General features: G+C 39.8%; 2 protein-coding genes across 3 annotated transcripts in view; one reads left to right on the plus strand and one right to left on the minus strand.

Annotated features, from left to right (window-relative positions):
• Positions 1-535: 535 nt before the first annotated feature.
• Positions 536-16208, minus strand: ddx1 (DEAD (Asp-Glu-Ala-Asp) box helicase 1). The gene is made up of 26 exons (XM_053647174.1): positions 16144-16208; positions 16002-16053; positions 14702-14765; positions 14583-14612; positions 14378-14474; positions 13415-13462; positions 12292-12375; positions 12009-12092; positions 10610-10686; positions 10432-10504; positions 9062-9138; positions 8650-8764; positions 8260-8398; positions 8119-8179; positions 7551-7649; positions 7357-7446; positions 7052-7240; positions 6784-6835; positions 5381-5527; positions 5025-5116; positions 4853-4925; positions 3084-3156; positions 2922-2964; positions 2559-2654; positions 1240-1360; positions 536-1086 (listed from the first exon to the last, which is right to left on the minus strand). The coding sequence occupies exons 1-26, from the start codon at positions 16157-16159 to the stop codon at positions 956-958; spliced, it is 2223 nt and encodes a 740-aa protein (XP_053503149.1). The 5' UTR covers positions 16160-16208; the 3' UTR covers positions 536-955.
• The window catches only part of nbas (NBAS subunit of NRZ tethering complex), a 269126-nt gene continuing 263946 nt past the window's right edge, over positions 14612-19791 (plus strand). For both annotated transcript variants that reach the window (XM_053647154.1, XM_053647162.1), the window contains exons 1-2: positions 14612-16592; positions 16956-17007. In XM_053647154.1, the coding sequence (XP_053503129.1) occupies positions 16500-16592; positions 16956-17007 (145 nt within the window). In that variant the 5' untranslated portion in view covers positions 14612-16499. The remainder of the gene's footprint in view (positions 16593-16955; positions 17008-19791) is intronic.

Raw genomic sequence — 19791 nt, forward strand, 5'->3', positions numbered from 1 at the left:
TCAAATATATTTTTCTCATATGAATTCATAGGGGTGCCAATAATTGATATCCATGAGAGGAGAGTATTTTTTTTTTTTTTTTTTTTTTTTTTGTATTTTTGGAACAAAATACCAAAAGGTTAAACAATAAAGACAATTTTTCACAGTCTTCTTTGCTCACACATCAGAGGGCACAGGATTTGTTGTTTTTAAAAGACTTTTTCAGATTGGAAGCAGGTTTGATTTAATATTATTAACTCTGCATGTTAAACTTTAACCTTTTTAAATAACCTTTTACATTTTTGTTTTTAATTTCAGTGTTGAGTTTTGTCCAAGGCAGTTAGAGGCAAGTGACTGAGGCAGAAAGTAACAGGTAGTTGCACATTTCCTGGTATGATACATTTTACAAATCACAACCCACATTGTGGTTTTTAATGCCACTCAAATGGCCTCTTCCTGTGAAAGGGTGATGAAAACAACCTCCAAAAGATGACTTATGAGTCTCGAGACATATACCAAGCAACAATGAGAAACCAGTGAGGCAAACGTTCTGCTACTTGATAATAAGGAGCTGCTCCATTTATTTATTTACTTGTTTTTAAAGACACCAAAGCCCCGCCCTCTTGATTTTTATTCCCTTAAAAGACAATAAGGCTTGTGGAATCCACGAGTCAAAATCCTTCAACGGAGCAGGTCGTTCTCATCCTGCTTCCAGAACTTTGTTGGAAAAAAGAAATTACACTCAATGGTTTGCGCATGACTATTTTATTGAGCTTAACACTTAACCGAACTTGTCTAGTGACAACGAATGCATTCTCTTACTTGCTGAGAAATTAAATTAATAATAATTAACCAACTCATTATTTACTTTTTACTTTTAAACACAATGTGAGTTTAGTGTTTGAATCCACTTCATATACTTCTTTCTGGCGTCTAACACACTCCTATATTGTTGCGCAGTCGTGAAGAGCGATGCTCAGAACGATTTGAAGAGCTGATTCGGGAGATAGCCCAGTTGCAGGAAAGATGTCTGCGCCTCTCGCTCAAGGTTAGCAAGTTCCCGTACCGTGGGTGCCAAAATATCCACATGGCCCTTATAGAGACCACCTGAGAGAGAGAGAGAGAGAGAGAGAGAGAGAGAGAGAGAGAGAGAGAGAGAAAACGTGTGTACAGTCAGAAAATCAGGCTAGAGTCAGAATAAATGACTGTATAGTACAGTCAGATGTACCATGAACTGTTTTTATGCACACACACACACACCTCCAGCAGCTCGGCGCTGGCCATAAGTAACCTTGCCATCAAATTCGTCTAGGGGCACTTTGATGTCCGGCTCGCATTGAGTAATGGTGCACTTCAGGTGTTCCTCGATATCTCCCAACAGCTGAACACACAGAAAACACTCCAATGAGACATCACTGACTACGTTTACATGGACTGCAGTAATCTAATTAGTGAGCTTATTCTGAATAAGACAATATTGTGATTAAGGTGTTTACATGAGTCGCTTTTAGAATACTCCTTTCATGTTCCTGTTTTACATGTTATAGAACATAGATCGATTAACGGCACACGTCATTACGTCCCCACGCCACGCTGTCCCCTCCAGAATTTCACGTATCGACATACAGTTCGTCTTCGTTATGGTACCGTATACAGTTTTGGGTGTTTTTATTTTTACGAACGCTTCAAGTGCAGTTCGTTATTTGTCATGCTGTATGTGCAAATAGACGACTGCATGAAGCCGTGGGCTGCGTCCCAAACCGAATACTTACATACTATATAGTAGCTCAGATACATGTATTTCTCCTACTATACAGTAGGTAAGTACGGGGTTTGGGACGCAGCCGTGCTCTCGTTTGCCATCAAACGGTTGAGCACTGCCGTGTGTGTACGCGTCCTGTCGCAAAATGCGGTGAAAACTCCCAGACGACGTGAATAGTGTGATGAAGGTGTGTACATGTCTGTAATACACGTCGATAATGCGAATAAAATAGGAATACTCCATATGTCTCATTTCGATTTGTGTTTACTTTGAGTATGACTTTAGTCGGATTAAGGTCATCAATAATCGCTGTTTACATGCTGGTTTCTTAATCAGAGTATTGTCTTAATCGGGTTAATATCGGATTATTGTTGTCCATGGAAACGTACTGAGTGTGTGTGTGTGTGTAGGAAAGAGAGAGAGAGAGAGAGAGAGAGAGAGAGAGAGAGAGAGAGAGAGAGAGAGAGAGAGAGAGAGAGAGAGAGAGTGCATTAACTAAATCCAGCATGATGCAAGTCTTCATGAATCATGGGTTGAATAATTATAATTACATTCTTTTATCTCAGTTCTTCTCAACTGTGGGTAAATGGTCATAAATATGAAATATGAAGCTGGTGCGGTAATTATTATTATTTTTTTTATCTGGTTTGGTATAAATGTAGCATAATGGAGTTCTGGACGGTAAAAGCAACCCTGCTTGTCATTGGGCCGCATCACACCCCCTTCTTGTTGATTATTTCCCCATTACAGCACACAACATCGTGTTTTATTATTTAATAAATAAACATATTTCCAGCTGCTGTTCGTCGGGCCTCACCTCTTTCTCGTTGTACCATATGGTGCAGCCTCCATCGTCCTTTAACTTGGTGTTATAGCAGCCTCGGCCTCTGTTAGCACAAACGTGATACCATACCTACACACACAAACATTAAATTTTCCATAACATGACTCCTACACACACACATACACACACGTTCAAAACATGAACTCATTCCCACACACACAACCAAAACACACCACACCTACGTGGCTCTTAAGTTCCAACTGCACCATCACATTATACTTACAGTACATCTGCTGGTCTAAACATATATCCAAAATATTTCCACACACACACACACACACACACACCGCTTCAATATGTGCATTTCTACATGTGATTCCCCGCCCCCCCCTTTACCTTCTCCTTTTCCATGGCAACCAGAGAAATTGCCAGACCCATCCTTGAGAAAAACAAGTAAAAGGGGAAAACCAGAAACACACACTATTACTAAAAATAAACAAACAAACAAATAAAAATCAAGCGCTGGGGAAGAGCAATGATGTGAAACGATCCGTTTACCTTTCCGCCCTGCCCACTCTTCCGATGCGATGCACGTAATTCTGTTTCTCGTCCGGCAAGGTCACATTAATGACTGAAATAAAAGACAAAAGACAAAGTTTAGTGGATGACAGGATGTATACTCACGTTGGGATGACTCAGGATGACAACTCGGACCGCTCTTATCTAATGTGTCACTTATCTGTAAATCAAGTAGCTACTCATTCGTTAAGGAAGAAATAAAATATGAAAATATTTTAGTTACTGTTCCCACCCCAAAGTTGATTATTTTTCAATAACAGCATGCCCCATAGTGTTAAATTTAATCAATAATTACATTTTTTCCCCCCTCAATTATAGAATTGTGAACTTCTTTATAGTAACATCTAATGTAATAGCACAAAGGTCAAGAAAAACGCAACAGACCCGGTTGCTGTCCAAAAATAAGGTGTAGTGATACACCCAGACGTGAAGTGTGTCATTTCCATATAACGGTGCAGTCTGAAGTGTGTTATAACACCTACAGCAGAGCGATTCCCTGACAATGTTTTTATTTAATTCTGACATAGCAACAACCAAGTCATCTCTCCCTCTCTCGCTCTTAAAAACACAGCGTACAACCTTACACTTCTTAAGACTTCTGCCACTAATGCTAAGTAAACAACTCCTAAAAACCTCACCACATGAACGATTATTCATTTTTCTCAGCTAAACAAAACATTTAAAAAAAAAAAAAATCCCTTTATTATTCGTCTTAGATTATGTGCATCCACCGTACAAGTCTCTGTGTGTGAGCTGGTCCTATAGAAACAAGAACATGTTAGGACGATCGCACGACTATAAACTGTTTTCCGAGCCGTGCCGTCATGCGAAGACGACGCACACCTTCTGACCGATCTGCTTCCAGAATTCAACCGCACTCTGTGATAAAATCCGTTGTTTCCTCTCTTTATGTCTTGTCTTAACGTGCAGGAAGACATCTTGTCATGTCACCAATTAATCAGCATGTGACCTGATCGGATTTGAGAATTCGTCAGTGCTCTGGTATAAACTAGTTCTGAGAAACTATTCACTTCATCAATCTTAACATCCATCCATCCACCTCTATACCGCTTTATCCTTTTCAGGGTCACGGGGAAACCTGGAGCCTATCCCAGGGAGCATCGGGCACAAGGCAGGGTACACCCTGGACAGGGCACAATCACATACACACTCACACAGCCATTCATACACGTCGGACACTTTAGACACGCCCACCAGCCTACCATGCATGTCTTTGGACTGGGGGAAGGAAACCGGAGTACCCGGAGGAAACCCCAGCAGCACGGGGAGAACATGCAAACTCCGCACACACAGGGCCCCGGTGGGAATCGAACCCCCGACCCTGGAGGTGTGAGGCGAACGTGCTAAACACTAAGCCACCGTGCGCCCCAACTTTAACATATGCACGTATGCACATAATGCTAACCCATGTTTCTTGTCTGTTGGTTGAAAGCAAGACACATGACTTGAGGAGGTTACTGACTGCTAAATGAAACTAAACCATTCAGAAGAACAGTCTTCTGACAGGCAGCATCTTCTGTAGTTGTCATTTAGGATGATATAAATGACATGTGAATATAATAAATATCCCTGTTAGATAAGCCAAACTGGCTGCGTCTCAGTAATTATTCATTAGCGCAGTGCGGCAGCAGGGTCGTGGTTCGTTACACTGATACAGCACAACGTTATAACTAAAACAATCAGTTTGGTTTATCACCGTAATCCTTCAAAAGCTTAGTAGTGCTTACCGTATGGAACGCCGTGGACATCGATTCCTCTGGCTGCTACGTCTGTGCAAATCAAAAACCTCACCTCCTTTTTCTACAGCGGTATCAAGAACACACAGTCGAAAAAAGTTACAAATAAATAATAATAATAATAATAATAATAATAATAATAATAATAGTAAATTATTACCACCTTGAACCGCTCCAAGTTGTATTTGCGCTCGTTGGGCTTACGGTCACCGTGAAGACAGACACATGAGAACTGATGCCCTTTCTTATCAGGACCTGAGGAGGAGACGGGAGAAGCTGAATGGATAAACTGAATGAGCTGCACGTGTTACAGGTGTTCCTAATACAGTGGCCAGTGTGTGTGTGTGTATATATATATATATATATATATATATAATATAAACTATATCGGATATGCAGTGAATTCTGGGCAGGTTTTGTGCTAAAACTCAACATTCATGTTTACTCACTGAGTCGATAAGAAGTAAATGAAGGCATGTATTGAAACACAGACATTCACTGCAGGTATTGTTAGTTCACCTCCTCCTTGGACGATCAGGTACTGCTCCATGTTGTCGCAGTCAATCTTGGTCCTGCAGAAGATGATGGCTTGGTCCATCTTGTGCTCCTTAATTGCACGGATCGTGTACTCGCCCTTCAGGATTTTGATTGCCTCGGACCACATCTCTAATCAAAAGCAACAGACTGGCGTAAGGGTTATGCGCAGAGGCCTAAAGCCTGATTCCACTACTGAGAACCGTATTTGTTGTTTTAATTGTTTACGTTTTTTCCATACTATTCAAGAATACATCAGTGTAATGCTATATATTCCACTTAAACAGCATGCTGTAGTTAAATAATGCACAGTGTTAAATCGGGGTGTAACCATACACTTCGGTCACGATTTGATTTGATTCGATTCACAATACTGGCTTCACGATTTCGAATTGAACGAAGAACATCTGAATGAAGCACAGCGATGACCAAAAAGAATAAAGTTTTTTTTTTTTTTTTTAAATAAACAACACAAAATAATAGAGCTAACAACATAGGTTTAATATTGTAAACACAAATGTACTACATGTTCCACACCATCTTGAAAACAAATAAATAAATGTATAAATTCTCCCAACATTTTTTATTGAATAAACAAATTGTCTGACCTAAGGTCTTGGAAAATGACTGACTGAAACATACTCAGTTCCATAGCAGAAATAGAGCTCCAAGGTCGGCTAAAGTGACCGGTCTCCGCAGCCTCTGGTGCTGTCTGTTTAAAAGCTACCGAAGTGCTTTTTAATTGCTATAACGTGGTCGTATAACGTATATTGGTGCAACTGCGATCTGGAGCTGTCGGACTTCATGAGTACAGATCTCAAAGTCTCTCCAGGAAGAAGAAAAAAAAAAAACGTGATCACGTGACCAGCGTGCTCTCTGTATGTTTTAACGCTATGGGATGTACAGTTTGTGTCACTGCATTACATGCATAATTAATACAATGCTGCTTTCCACGATGCGAATTGCACATTTTTACATCGTTACACCCCCTAGTGGTAAATGTTAAATGAGAAAACGGTGACATTTTCTAAGAGGAGATGTTTATTTAACATGAGTCTCGTGTCTTATTAGAGAAAAAGAGAGGCTGGTGGGGGAACGACTGCTTGTAGTTCCTATAACGTAGCCTCAGGTAGTGATACCGGGTAGTAACTTGCAGTGTTTTGCAGATGGTCTACATCATTAAATATAATTATAAATCAATAAAAATGTACACGGTCATTAAATGGGGAAAAAAATTAAAAATTGTATACTGTAACATACAGGGAATAAAATATTTCAGGACATGCTGGTACAGAACAGTAACACGGCTTGGCGTCGGGTTGCATCACACTTCCCTGTCGTTGATTATTTTCCCACAAGAGCAGAGCCCCGATATGTTTGTTGTTTACCTGCAGTGTTGGCTCCAGGCCTTATGTTGTCTTTCGCGTGCACTTCATCAGTCTGTAACCAAAAAAAAAAAAAAAAGTCATCATATAAACATCTTTTGACTCTTTTTGGTCTGGGCTATTAGTGTTTTATTCATTCCTCCCTGGGAATTTGAGCACGCACTTATTTTCTTTAGCGAGCACTAATGAATTTAACCATCTATGATTCGTCCCTCTAGGCAATATATCTCGGAAATATCCAAAAGCTGTAAAATATAACGGTGAAGTGTACCTGGATGTGGTTTTTGCCCAGCTTTTCCCAGAACCTGTCCTTTTTGGGGCTGACAGGCACTACCACGTGATGCACCGTCTCAGGCACGGAGTCTTCACCTTTCAGGTCCACCCACGTGGGGAAGTGCATGATCTTCTCCGACAGCTTCTTCACGTCGAACGAGTGCAGGGTTGCCGAGCACACAATCACCTACACAATCGGCACACGCGAAAGAATTCTCTCAGGCCACGCTGTCTGGAATAAAACATAAACCTGAATCCAATCTAGTTTTCTTATCAAGATTCTACAAAACACCACGGAGGCACCTGCAGTCTCTTTCCATCAGAGGTGACCTGGGGGATTTTGTTGTAGACCCTCATGATGAAGTCGGTGTATCCGGCGGAAAGCAGTCCATCCTGTAAAATAACCAATAAGTGAAGGAAGGAACTGAAGATTGAGGTGATTAGGGGACAGAGTTTTTTTAAAAAAAATTTTTTTAGTTTTGTTCAGATCTACGCACACACTCATCCAGAACCAGGAAGCGGATTTGGGACAGATCGAGTTTTCCCGTGGAAATGAGATCATCAAGCCTGCCGGGTGTGCCAACCACTATATCAACCTGAGAGAGAGAGACAGAGAGAGAGAGAGACAGGGAGAGGGAGAGAGAGAGAGAGACAGAGAGAAAGAGAGAGAAAGAGACAGAGCGAGACAGAGAGATGGAGACAAAGACAGACAGAGAGCGAGCGAGACAGAGGGAGAGAGTGAGACAGAGAGCGAGTCAGAGAGAGCGAGACAGAGACAGAGAGAGTGAGACAGAGAGAGTGTGAGACAGAGAGACACAGAGAGAGAGAGATGACAACTGTTTGCTTGAAACTTGCTCGTTAATAAAATACACTGAACCAGTAAAACTGAAATTGTTGTATGTTGCAATGCAAAACAGTGATTTGTGACATCATCCACACAGCGTTAATGATATAACTATTTTCATTCATCATACTGGTGTACGGTCACAGTCCAAAGTTCAATACCAGCACAGCTCGACATCCTCCTCCCAAACAAAACCAATAAAAAGATAACCGCGCGCTTACGCCGCTTTCCAAAACAGACAGCTGTTCTTTGGCTGCCACGCCTCCGATGATCAGCAGATCTCTGCAAGAACACAAAACACTATCAGCTTCAGAGGAAGCGAAACTCGTGAACCTAATCTAATCTAATCCGTCTGTGCTCACCGTAGTTTGGGATTGTCCACGTATTTCTTACATTGGCTGACGTTGTTGAGGGTCTGCTCGGCCAATTCTTTCGACGGCTCCAAGATCAGAGCTTTAGGGGCAGTGGAGCTTGATTTGACCTGACTCACCGTGGCACTGCCTACACACACACACACACACGGTCTGAGACCACTCCCCAAAACAGTTCTTACTTCACCATAAACTGATACACTTTACTCACAAAATCTTATTAATCAAAAATAATGGTGAACTTGAGAGAAATCACGTCCATGCTATTTAATGAATAAATAAATAAAAAAAAAAGAAAAAAATTAACAAACTCACTCTCGTGCACACACACTCTCGCACACGCTCTCGCACACGGCTGTAGATGAGTACTGAGAAGCTCACCAGTCTGAGTGGTTCTGACCACGTGGCCATCGGGTGCTTGATCCACAGCAACGAACCCTTCTTTGGGGGCATTTTTGAAAGGCTCTCCCCCGAAATTAAACTTCAGTTCAGCATTCTGCTCGTTAAAAACAAACAGCGACGCGTTTTTAATCAACGCACGGCATTAGAAAACGTATAAACATGCTTGAACAAGGAATAAAAACACGACTGTCAACAGAAATCAACAGCGTTTACACCTCATATCTTGAAGTGTTTCATTCCTATAAGACGTCACAGCGTTTTCCCAACAAGTTTGTACTTTTTAAAAGAAACATCATACGTTTATATCCGTTTATAGCTATGTTTAATTAAGGATCATCCGTAAAAAAAAAAAAAAATTAAATCAACTATTAAAGGGATGTATTCTGTTTACCTTAAGCACACAGGAGGCGAAGAATGGCTCATTTTTCAAGTTCTTGGGAATCTCAAACGCCAAACCCAGATCATTCCCTGATTTTGAAAAATTAGATTTTAGTTTTCTTTAGAGCAGAGGTTCTCAATATTTTGGAACTACAGCCTGTCCAACCACCCCCCCCCCCCCCCCATCATGTGGCACCCCATCATGTGGCACCCCATCACCGCCATATTGGAGGAGACCAGGTATAATGATTATCTATATTCTATATAAAATCGATCTATATATAACCTAATCTATAATCTGTTTTTAATAGATAAATACAAATTTTTTTTTTTTTTGCATTTTGTACTTTTTTAAATTACTTTTCGTAAATTTAATGATTTTTTTAAAATAACATTTATGACTTTTATAAAACTATATAATGGACAAGTATGGAACACGAATGATCAAAAATGTTTCTGAACACTAGAACTACTTTGAACAAGAGAACTATGCTGTAATAATGGGGACTATTTTACATGTAAAACATTCAATTCAATTCAATTCAATTTTATTTGTATAGCGCTTTTTACAATAGACATTGTCTCAAAGCAGCTTTACAGAAATATCAACATGGTATACACATATTAAAGGTGCGAATTTATCCCAACTGAGCAAGCCACTGAGTGGCAACGGTGGCAAGGAAAAACTCCCTAAGATGTTTTAAGAGGAAGAAACCTTGAGAGGAACCCGACTCAGAAGGGAACCCATCCTCATCTGGGTAACAACAGTTAGTGTGAAAAAGTTCATAAAACATGTTGCATTACATTCGTCTTACGTTCTAAAAACATTGGCATATGAATGATGTAAATTGAGATGAAGGTTGTGTCTCGTTATCTGTGACATTGTTAAATCTCCGGCTCTCAGCCTCTCACTGAGCAGAGCAGACGCAGAGAGAGGTGAGAGTGCAGCGGGAAAGCAAGACCTCGTGCTTGCAGGACAGTACTGCTGACATTTGGAAAGTTGCTAAGGTTTGTCCAAAAAGTCGCTAGATTTGTCACTTGTCGGTTTTATTTGGGGTCTGAAAAGTGGCTAAGTTGGCAACACTGGTCTGCACTGACAGCTAGATAAAAGGCAGCTAAGCTCCGCCTCTCCCCAGCAAAAAGAAAATACAGAGGGAGAGGGAACGCTCTTTGAAAAGCAATAAAATACACAGAGTCCCCAAACGATGCGCTGTCTGTGTTTTTTTTCTTGAAAACAATTTGCGCCCCCCTTCCGATCTCTCCACCCCCGGGCTGAGAACCACTGCCTTAGAGAAATTGGGCCACACATGTCATTTTGTGATGGAAAAAAATTATTTTTAGTGTCTTATTTTGTTTGAAAATACTAGGCAATAAGATTCAAACCATTTTTGGAGAAGGATATCTGGCAACTCTCCAGGTCGATGTAGCATCCGACGGTGTCGTGCATAGTGAACTCCTGTTAAAAAAAGTATATATATAAATTTTTTGTTTAAAAACAGTGATTTTAAAAAACACGAGAGATCAATTTAACTGAAATAAAATGAAATTTGTGTTAGCTCACCTCTCCATAACTATCAAACTGCTTATTGTGGGATTTCTTCCCTGTCCCTCCGAAGCCGAAGCCAAACTTGTCCGTACCTGCGTGTATAAACGTGTATAATTCATATCAATCTATAAGTGTCTCAAACATGTTATACTGACTTATTGCTTTCATCCAAATGCTTCAGGTACCCCTCTCGGCAGAACCAACGGTTCAAGGGGTTGGGTTGGACCTGAGGGTGTTACTATTTTTTGATGGTTGCTAGGTATGTTGCTGTGGCATTATAGCTGGTTAGTAGGGTATTCAAAGTTGTGAGGGTGTTACTAGGTGGTTGTAATGGTATTTCTGGTGGTTGCTAGAGTGTTGCTATGTTATACCAGTTGATTGCTACGTGGTAGGTATAGTATTGCAGCTGGTTGCTATAGTATTACAACAGGTTGTTAAGGTGTTGCTAGGGGATTGCTATGGTATTACTAGGGTTTTCAAAGTTGTTGCAAAGCTGGTGGTTGCTAGGGTGTTGCTATGCTATCCCACTTGGTTTCTAGAATGTTGCTAGGTGGTGGCTATGGTATTCAAAGTTTTTGCTAGCGCATTGCTAAGCAGTTGCTATGGTATCCCACATGGTTGCTAGGGTGTTGCTAGGTGGTTGCTATAGTATTCCAGGTTGTTGCTAGGGTGATGCAGTGGTACTCCTGGTGGTTGCTAGGGTGTTGCTATGCTATCCCAGTTGGTTGCAAGGGTGTTGCTAGACGGTATGCTTGTAGGATGTTGTAAGTGGCAGTTCTAGCTCAGTGGTTAAGACACTGGACTACTGATTGGAGTTCAAATCCCAGAACCACCAAGCTGCCACTGCTGGGCCCTTGAGCAAGGCCCTTAACCCTCAACTGCTCAGTTATATATATATATATATATATATATATATAAAAAAATGAGACAAATGTAATTCGCTCTGGATAAGGGTGTCTGCCAAAATGCCATAAGTGTAAATGTAGGTGGTTGTAATTGTATTCCTGGTTGTTGCTATGGTATTCAAAGTTGTCGTTGGTGGTTGCAATGCTATCCCATTTGGTTGCTAGGTTGTTGATATGGTATTCCAGGTGTTTGTTAGTTCTCAAAACGAAAAGTGGGAAATGGAGCTCAAGGGGAAAAAAGTGTATTATTGTGTACTACAGTATATTAATGGTTCGTTAATGAATGTATCAAATGATGCGAGCTACAAGAAACTTTACATTAAGTATCACCTACAGAAATAATATCTGAATGGTACCACAGACTTTTACCAAAAAACCTAAAGTTTCCCATTTCAACCAGATTTCATACAATATTTAGGCATCTTTCCAAATTCTATTTAGTTTCTATTTAGTTCAGAAAAGATGATGTGTGAAAAGCCTGCTATAGATTGACACAGCTGTGTTCATACCAAGGTCCAGAGCTGCCTGACTAGTGGACCAACCGATCCTGCACAAGCCTTGGTCGTGGCAGGAGACTTCGTAGTAATACTTTCCTAAAAGAGGGAGAGAAATGGGGTGTTCTGATTGTTCTTTATGTCAATGTATACCTTTAAACTATCTTTACAATGCTTTATTGAAATGATCTTAGACTGGATCTAATGGAAAGCTCCTGTTAGTGACACTCGGTGCACCGCTACACATTACACTGAACTTTATACTACAGTCCTCAGAGTGCTTATAGTCTTATCTGACCTTTAGTCACGGCCCGGGTGGAACGGCAGCCATGCCACTCCTTAAACTCTCTGCTCTGGCAGCAAAGCCCGTCTGGACCGATAGCTGAAGAACAACACGGGATTAGCATTTTTATTTAAATATGTTTAGGGAAAGAAAATGTAGTCAGACTGAGAACAGAAATTAAGGAGTAAACGCATAGAAAGGAATTTTTGGTTACTTTCGTCTAAAGTCTATAAAACCAAAACACAGTAATCATGATTCTGGTTTGAGATATGACCAAAATGAATTGTTCCAAGTTGTGATATAAATAGCTAAGGTAGAGGTCGACCGATTGGTCGGTTTTGCTGAGTAATCTGTGCCGATATCCAATTGCTGGAACTGTTGTCATCGGTTATTGGCAAAAACCCACACCGATAGTTTTTCCCGTTTCCAGCTAAGGAGGATCGTTGACATTATACAGCACGAGAGCGGCCTCTAGAGGCGAAATAAAAACCATCACTGACTAATTTTGTCATGTTATTTGAAATGTTTTTTTTTATTCATATTGGATGTCTCTTCTTATTTGTTATTTGGAGTATTACTTGTCGGTTCAGTTTGGATGCATATCTTTTATTTACTTTAATGTTTATTAATAGTTAATATACGATAATATTTATTTAATTAAAAAAAGTACAGTACACTTTCATGGTACAGTCAGTACTGCTTATTTTTGTAATAAAGTTCAATATTTTATTTTGAATGTTATGTTTTCTTTCAGCATAAATTTTTTAAGCTATCGGTTGATTAATCGGTTATCGGCAGGTAGGTACTGCCCTACTTAGTTATCAGTATCGGTAAAATCCACTATCGGCCGACCTCTATTAGAATAAATGGAAAAAAAAACAAACAAAACAACAACATCAGAAGGGAGCATTCGACAAGGCTGTGGTGTACTACAAGGTAAAAATTAAATACTACCAAAGCTCTTTAAATCTTCATGAATATCACATTCCTAGTGCGTAATTTCTTCTGGGAATAAACTTGAATAAATGCTTTTGTGTCCAGTTTAATAAATTAAGCTCAGTGTGTGAACACCACTTCTCATTACAGTTAAGCAAAAAAAAGAATTAGTTGAATTTTTAAGGTTAAGTTAACGACTCACCAAATGCTGGGCTTCGGTCGTATGGGTTCATCTGCCATTTATTAAACACTGAAATGTAAAGAACAGCAGAAAGAAAAGAAAATAAAAGTAAGGATGCGTCTCAATCAGCTCCTTAATTCAGAAGTCAGGGCACTGATCAAAGAGTTGGCGGATCATTTTAAGGGCTGTCTCAATCGCAGTGCACCGGAACGTTTGCTCACTTAAAAAAATAAAAATAAAAAATTGAAATCCCACAATGCTATTCTGCTAACAAACCAAATATGAAACCTGGGACATAACTTACATCAAACGACAAATTTTCCACACACAAATACATTTTAAACAAAAGTAAGGAATGGACGAGCAGCAGCTCGAAAAGACGCAGCTGGCTGACTTCACGTGTCTCGGAGGAATCACATGCTGGCCTTGACACCAGAGCCAGATCTCCCTGCAGTTCTCACCTGGTTTCCCTCTGAAGCTAAGCAGGGTTGAGTGTGGCCAGTATCTAAATGGGAGACCTCCTGGGGAAAACTAAGGTTGCTGCTGGAAGCGGTATTAGTGAGGCCAGCAGGGGGCGCTCACCCTGTGGTCTGTGTGACCGGGACACTATACTGTAAAAACTGTACCGTCTTTCAGATGAGACGTTAAACCGAGGTCCTGACTCTCTGCGGTCGTTAAAAAATTGGCGAAATTCCCCCATTGGCCCTTCTCTATCATGGCCCCCTAATAATCCCCATCTCTGAATTGGTTACTTCACTCTCTCCTCTCCACTAATAGCTGGTGTGTGGTGGGCGTTCTGGAGGACTATGGCTGCTGTCGCGTCAGTGGAGGTTGAGGAGTTTTCCCCCCATACAATGTAAAGTGCTTTGAGTGTCTAGAAAAGCGCTATATATAATGTAACTGTAGCTGCAGTGGGATAGGTAGAGCTGGCTAAAGGGGGGGGAATTTCTCCACAAAATAGGAATGGAAAAAACCTGTCCTGACCTGCTCCTCCTGTCTTCACTGCAGCACGGCCTTTCTTCCCCTCTTGCTGATCTTTCAGAGTCTCATACACAATCTGGATCACCGGGATGCTGAAAGCCTACAAAATCAGCCACGAAGAAGAAAAAAAAAGACTTAGCTGTGACTGAAGGATGTGTCATAACATATACATACATATATACATATATGTGTGTGTGTTTTAACCTACCCCAGTTTTGCCACTTCCTGTCTCAGCGGCCTGTGGAAAACAATTTAAACATGAATAAAGTGCACGCACACCATAACACAGCAGCTGTTGATGATGATTCAGGAAGTAAAACGCCTCACCATGAGAACGTCTCCTCCGCCAAGGATCAAGGGAATGGACTCGGCTTGGATGTCAGTGGGAAGCCTGAGAAACATCAATACATCATCATCATTGCTGTCTTTACTAGCTGCGATAAAAGCTGAGTCAATAATAACTAAGCTCACGATAAGTACTAATGTTTCTGGCATCACAGCTGTGATTGGATGATTGAACGGTTATGTCATTGTTGACTTTTTCACGCCCTATTTTCCATTACCAGTCGTTCTCATCACGCTCGTATCAGCAACCACCCAATTATTTCACACCCTCCCTGATCACTGTCCATTACTCCTAGCATGTATGTATGTGGAGGCGGGGGCGTGGACGAGCGCCGATTTGTGAACGGAGGGCGGAGCAGGAGAAGGCGAGTGGTAAGGAGGGCACACCTGTGGGGAATTTGTACTAATGAATATTCTCTGTGAGGCGAGGCTAAAAGAGGGAAAGGCACGTGCCTTGAGAAAGAAAAAAACCACGACGCCAAGAACAAGCGGAGTGTGTGTGGATGTGTATATAGATATAGCTCAACTGTGAGACGAAACAAGTCCACTGAACCAAAAAGAAAAGCAATAAAGCACCGGAGTGTTAAGCCTGCCTTGGTCTTCCTTCACCTTGCCCGTCTTTAAAGTTGTCACAATGTAACTTTAACTACACTTCATGTAGTTGTGTAGTGGTTGATGTGCTTGTTGAACATCATTCCAGATCTAGTCTCACTTTTTTCCCTTCATTCTTCTGGGAAGGCTTTCCACTAGACTTTGGAGCGTGGCTGTGGGGATTTGTGTTCACTCAGCTGCAAGAGCATTAGTGAGGGTGAGGTTGAGGTCAGGCGCTGATGTTGGGATGGTGAGGAGGCGCCAGTTCCAGTTCATCCCAAAGGCTTTCAGCTCAGGGCTCTGTACAGGACCTCGAGTCGAGTTCTTCCACTCCAACATATTACATTACAGCACACAAACACATTCCATACAGTTGTGCGTTTCCAACTCACATCTTTTCTTATGTTTTGTTCGAAGAATTCGAAATAATTTTTTTCCCTCGTATGTGTTTCAAATGCTCGATTAATACCATGCTAGTTTTAAGATCTAAAAGATTATCAATCCGTAACAGCCTTAAACACAAGATTGAAGCCCAAACGCACATGAAGTGCATGAGATGGAGAATAATAGCCACGATTACATCCCACATGTAAGCAGTATGTTGTATGTAGTGTAGATATATATGGAGGCAATTAGGACACAGCCCCAATGTGTGCAGTTGTGATAGTTGTATTAGTCTGCTTAAACTCACAGCCACTCCATTTCTTCAACAGCCTGAGCGATTTCAGGCATCACGCCCATTTCTACAGGAATAAATAAAGAAAAGGTTACACTCACAAACGTAATACAACGGCGCAGAAACATCATGATAACAACAAGAAAGCGTTCTTTACCAGAAAACGCAGCCATGATTGCCTACTCAAATCAACCGGAAGTGACATGCACGGCAATTCAGTTTGACAAGGTGATTGAAAATAAGTGTCCGTGTACACCACACAACCGCTGAACATTGGTTCCGATGTGTTTTTTTTTTTTTTTTTTTTGTGGCTCGATAGTAAGATGTCTCCCTTTCAAATGAATATTTGGGGAATGAAAACACATTTAGCACTCCACATTTTTTTTACGTCCATAAGCACAAACAAGTCTCGTTAGTAGTACAGGAGTGCACACTGATTTGATCTCGTGAGCTCGTCTGAGCCTCTCAGGCCGCCGTAGGTTGACGCAGGCGCGAGAGCGTCCTACTCTAAACATGGCTGCGGATTCTATGTTGGGAGATGAAGAAGAGAATATTTTGTATGATTTACTCATTAACGCGGAATGGCCGCCGGAAACAGACACTCAGGTGGGTACGGTTTCCTGCTCGTGCTTTTAACGCGTAACGGACTTGCTCTTCATTTATTTAATTTTTTTTTTCTGACGCCAAACTGCCAAAGCCACGTAGTTCAACTCAGAAGGTTCAGTCCCAAATGACTTCTAGTCCCTATCCAAGTGCACTATACAGGATACACAAAATACCCGCGTCCGCGTACGGTGTAGTGCACTCCGTTTTAAGTAAACGAGGCATTTGGGATTCGGGTCATATTGTATGTATAAATAAAGCAATATTGATCGGGTTTTGTTTCTAGAACGTTAGAAATATATTATGAATTATGAAGATAAACTCTTTTAGCGTGTATTTGATTTTCTTTTATTGTTTTATTTGCAGGCACGAGGATCAAAAGAGCGCAGTTCCTCTCTTCTCGCCAAGGCTGTAACAGGTATGAACACCTGAGCTCCACATGCCAGCTTTACTGCTATTTTCAGTTCTAAAGTGCAATGTGAAATACAATCCTTTTGCAAATCAATCATTTCAATAAATGCTTTAGTGACGTACAATAATAAGTAAACATAAAGTATCAATAATAATAATAATAATAATAATAAGCAATACATTGATGTACATAAAATAAAAAACTTGTGAATTAAAATGAATTTCATAAACTGATGATGAAGATACACTGAGGAGTTTGTGTATGAGTAAAGTAAAGACAACCTGAAATCCAACGTTTTCTCAAAAGCATCGAAGCACATCCGTGTTAAGAGGTATTCACGTGATCATACCTCTGTTAGATTAGACGGGACCATTTTAACTTTGTCCTTTCTCTCATTGTGCACAATTAAGCATTAACAATCACATAAGGCAAAAATCCTCCATCGACATGCAGTGATAGAGTATTTCCCTGCCTGTAAACATGTTTTTTTTCCATTTTTGAATTTTACCAGAATAACATTAAACAATATTATCATATCATGCGCATTAAAAAAATATTATTATTATTATTATTATTATTATTATTATTTTTTTTACCAGCATCAGTTCGAATCCAAACATTCACTCATTTTCAGAATTGTAACCCTTTAAATGCCGGTTTGTTTACATAATGCTACAGATGTTTTTATTTTTATGAAAAAAAAAGAAGCAATTATATTCCATATATTAAATGCTAAGCAGGTTTTTTTTTTCTTTGATTATTACATTCTTTGATACAGTGGGGGAAATAAGTATTGGATGCGTCAACATTTTTTTTTTCAGTAAATATATTTCCAATGAGACTATTCACATGAAATTTTCACCAGACTTTGGTATTCACTTAAATTAAGAATTCACAAGATTAAAGTCCACAAATAAAGTTATGTGTAATAAAGAGGAATGACACAGGAAAAAGTATTGAACACGCTAACTGAAATGTATTTAATGCTTAGTGGAGAAGCCTTTGTTTGTAATGATGGCTTCAAGACGCCTCCCATATGAAGAAATAAATGGGCCACATTATTCAGGTGTAATTTTGGTCCATTGTTCTAAACATATTGTCTTTAAATTTTGTTCTTTTGGATTGGCTGGGCCATTCTAACACCTTGATTTATTTTCTCTGAAACCAATTGAGAGGTTCCTTTTCTGTATGCTTTGGATCGTTGACCCACGTCTCATCTTCATCATCCTGGTGGATGGCAGCAGATTCTTCTCAAGAATCTCTCAGTAAAGGGCTCCATTCATCGTTCCTTCAGTTATATGAAGTCTGCCAGTACCATGCGATGAAAAACTGCCCCACACCATGATGCTTCCACCTCCAAACTTCACTGTTGGTGTTTTTAGGGTGATGTGCAGTGACATTTCTTCTACAAACATGGTGTGTAGTATGACAGCCAAAACGTTGGCACCTGCTGCCTCCAAGTGTTTCTGGAGCTCTTTCTGAGTGGTCCTTGGCTCTTGGGCTACTCTTCTGACTATTCTTCTGACTCCCTGGTCAGAAATCTTGCAAGGAGCTCCTGTGCGTGGCCGGTTGATGACAGAGTGATGTTGCTTCCACTTGCAGATAATGGCCCCAGTGGTGCTTACTGGAAGATTTAGAAGTTTTGAAATACGTCTGTATCCAATTCCATCAATATGTTTTGCAACAATAAGGTTGCGAAGGTCTTGGGAGAGCTCTTTGCTTTTACCCATCATGAGATGTTTCTTGTGTGACACCTTGGTAGCGAAAAGCCTTTTTATAGACGTTCAATTTACTAACCCAGCTGATATTAATTTGCACACATAGGAGGTATAATTACTTACGGATTTCAGCTGGTTCCTTGCCTTACTTTGCCTTGGAGAACTGCTTTTTCTTAGTGTGTTCAATACTTTTTTGCTGTGTCATTCCACTTTATTACACATAACTTTATTTATGGACTTTAATGTTGTGAATTCTTTATATTTCCTGATTTCTTGAGTTAATACTGATGTCTGGTGAAAATTTCATGTGAACAGCCTCATTGGAAATATATTTACTGAAAAAATGTTGACGCGTTCAATACTTATTTCCCCCACTCTGTCAATGATTATCAATAACATTAATTTTGATGCATTCATATTTTTTATGCAGTGTCAGATTAAAAAAAAACAAAACAAAACTACCACTCAGGTCCATAAAGGACAAAAATGTCCATGTAAAAAAAAAAAAAAAAAAAAAAAAACTGTCATAGAAATATTATATGTACGTTTTTATTTTTTTTCACTTTCACTGAATTTTTTTGTACAGTTCTGATCATAATTACCAAACATTCATTCATTTTCAGAATTTTAACCCTTTTAAACACCAGTTCCTTTACATAATGCGGAAGTCTTCAAAGCTCAGTAACTACCTTTGACATATATATATATATATATATATATATATATATATATATATGTGTGTATATATATATATATATATATATATATATATATGTGTATATATATATATATATATATATATATATATATATATATATGGGGTGTTATTTGTGATTTCCAGTAGAATATCATTTCTGTCTATCAAACTGTTCACACACATCAAATTTTCAGTACACAAATACAAACCACAACTCTGATATCCATATAAACAAACACACACACAATTATAGCTGCATCATTTATTCAGTTAGTCTGCAGCGCTCTATAATACAGCAGAATCAGAAAAAAGGAAAAGCATGTCTTTTCCCCCTAGACTAAAAGTGAGAAAATGGTACACTTCAGAAAATTTAGA

The sequence above is a fragment of the Ictalurus furcatus genome, chromosome 2 (assembly GCF_023375685.1).
Source record: "Ictalurus furcatus strain D&B chromosome 2, Billie_1.0, whole genome shotgun sequence".
NCBI classification, from domain to species: domain Eukaryota; kingdom Metazoa; phylum Chordata; class Actinopteri; order Siluriformes; family Ictaluridae; genus Ictalurus; species Ictalurus furcatus.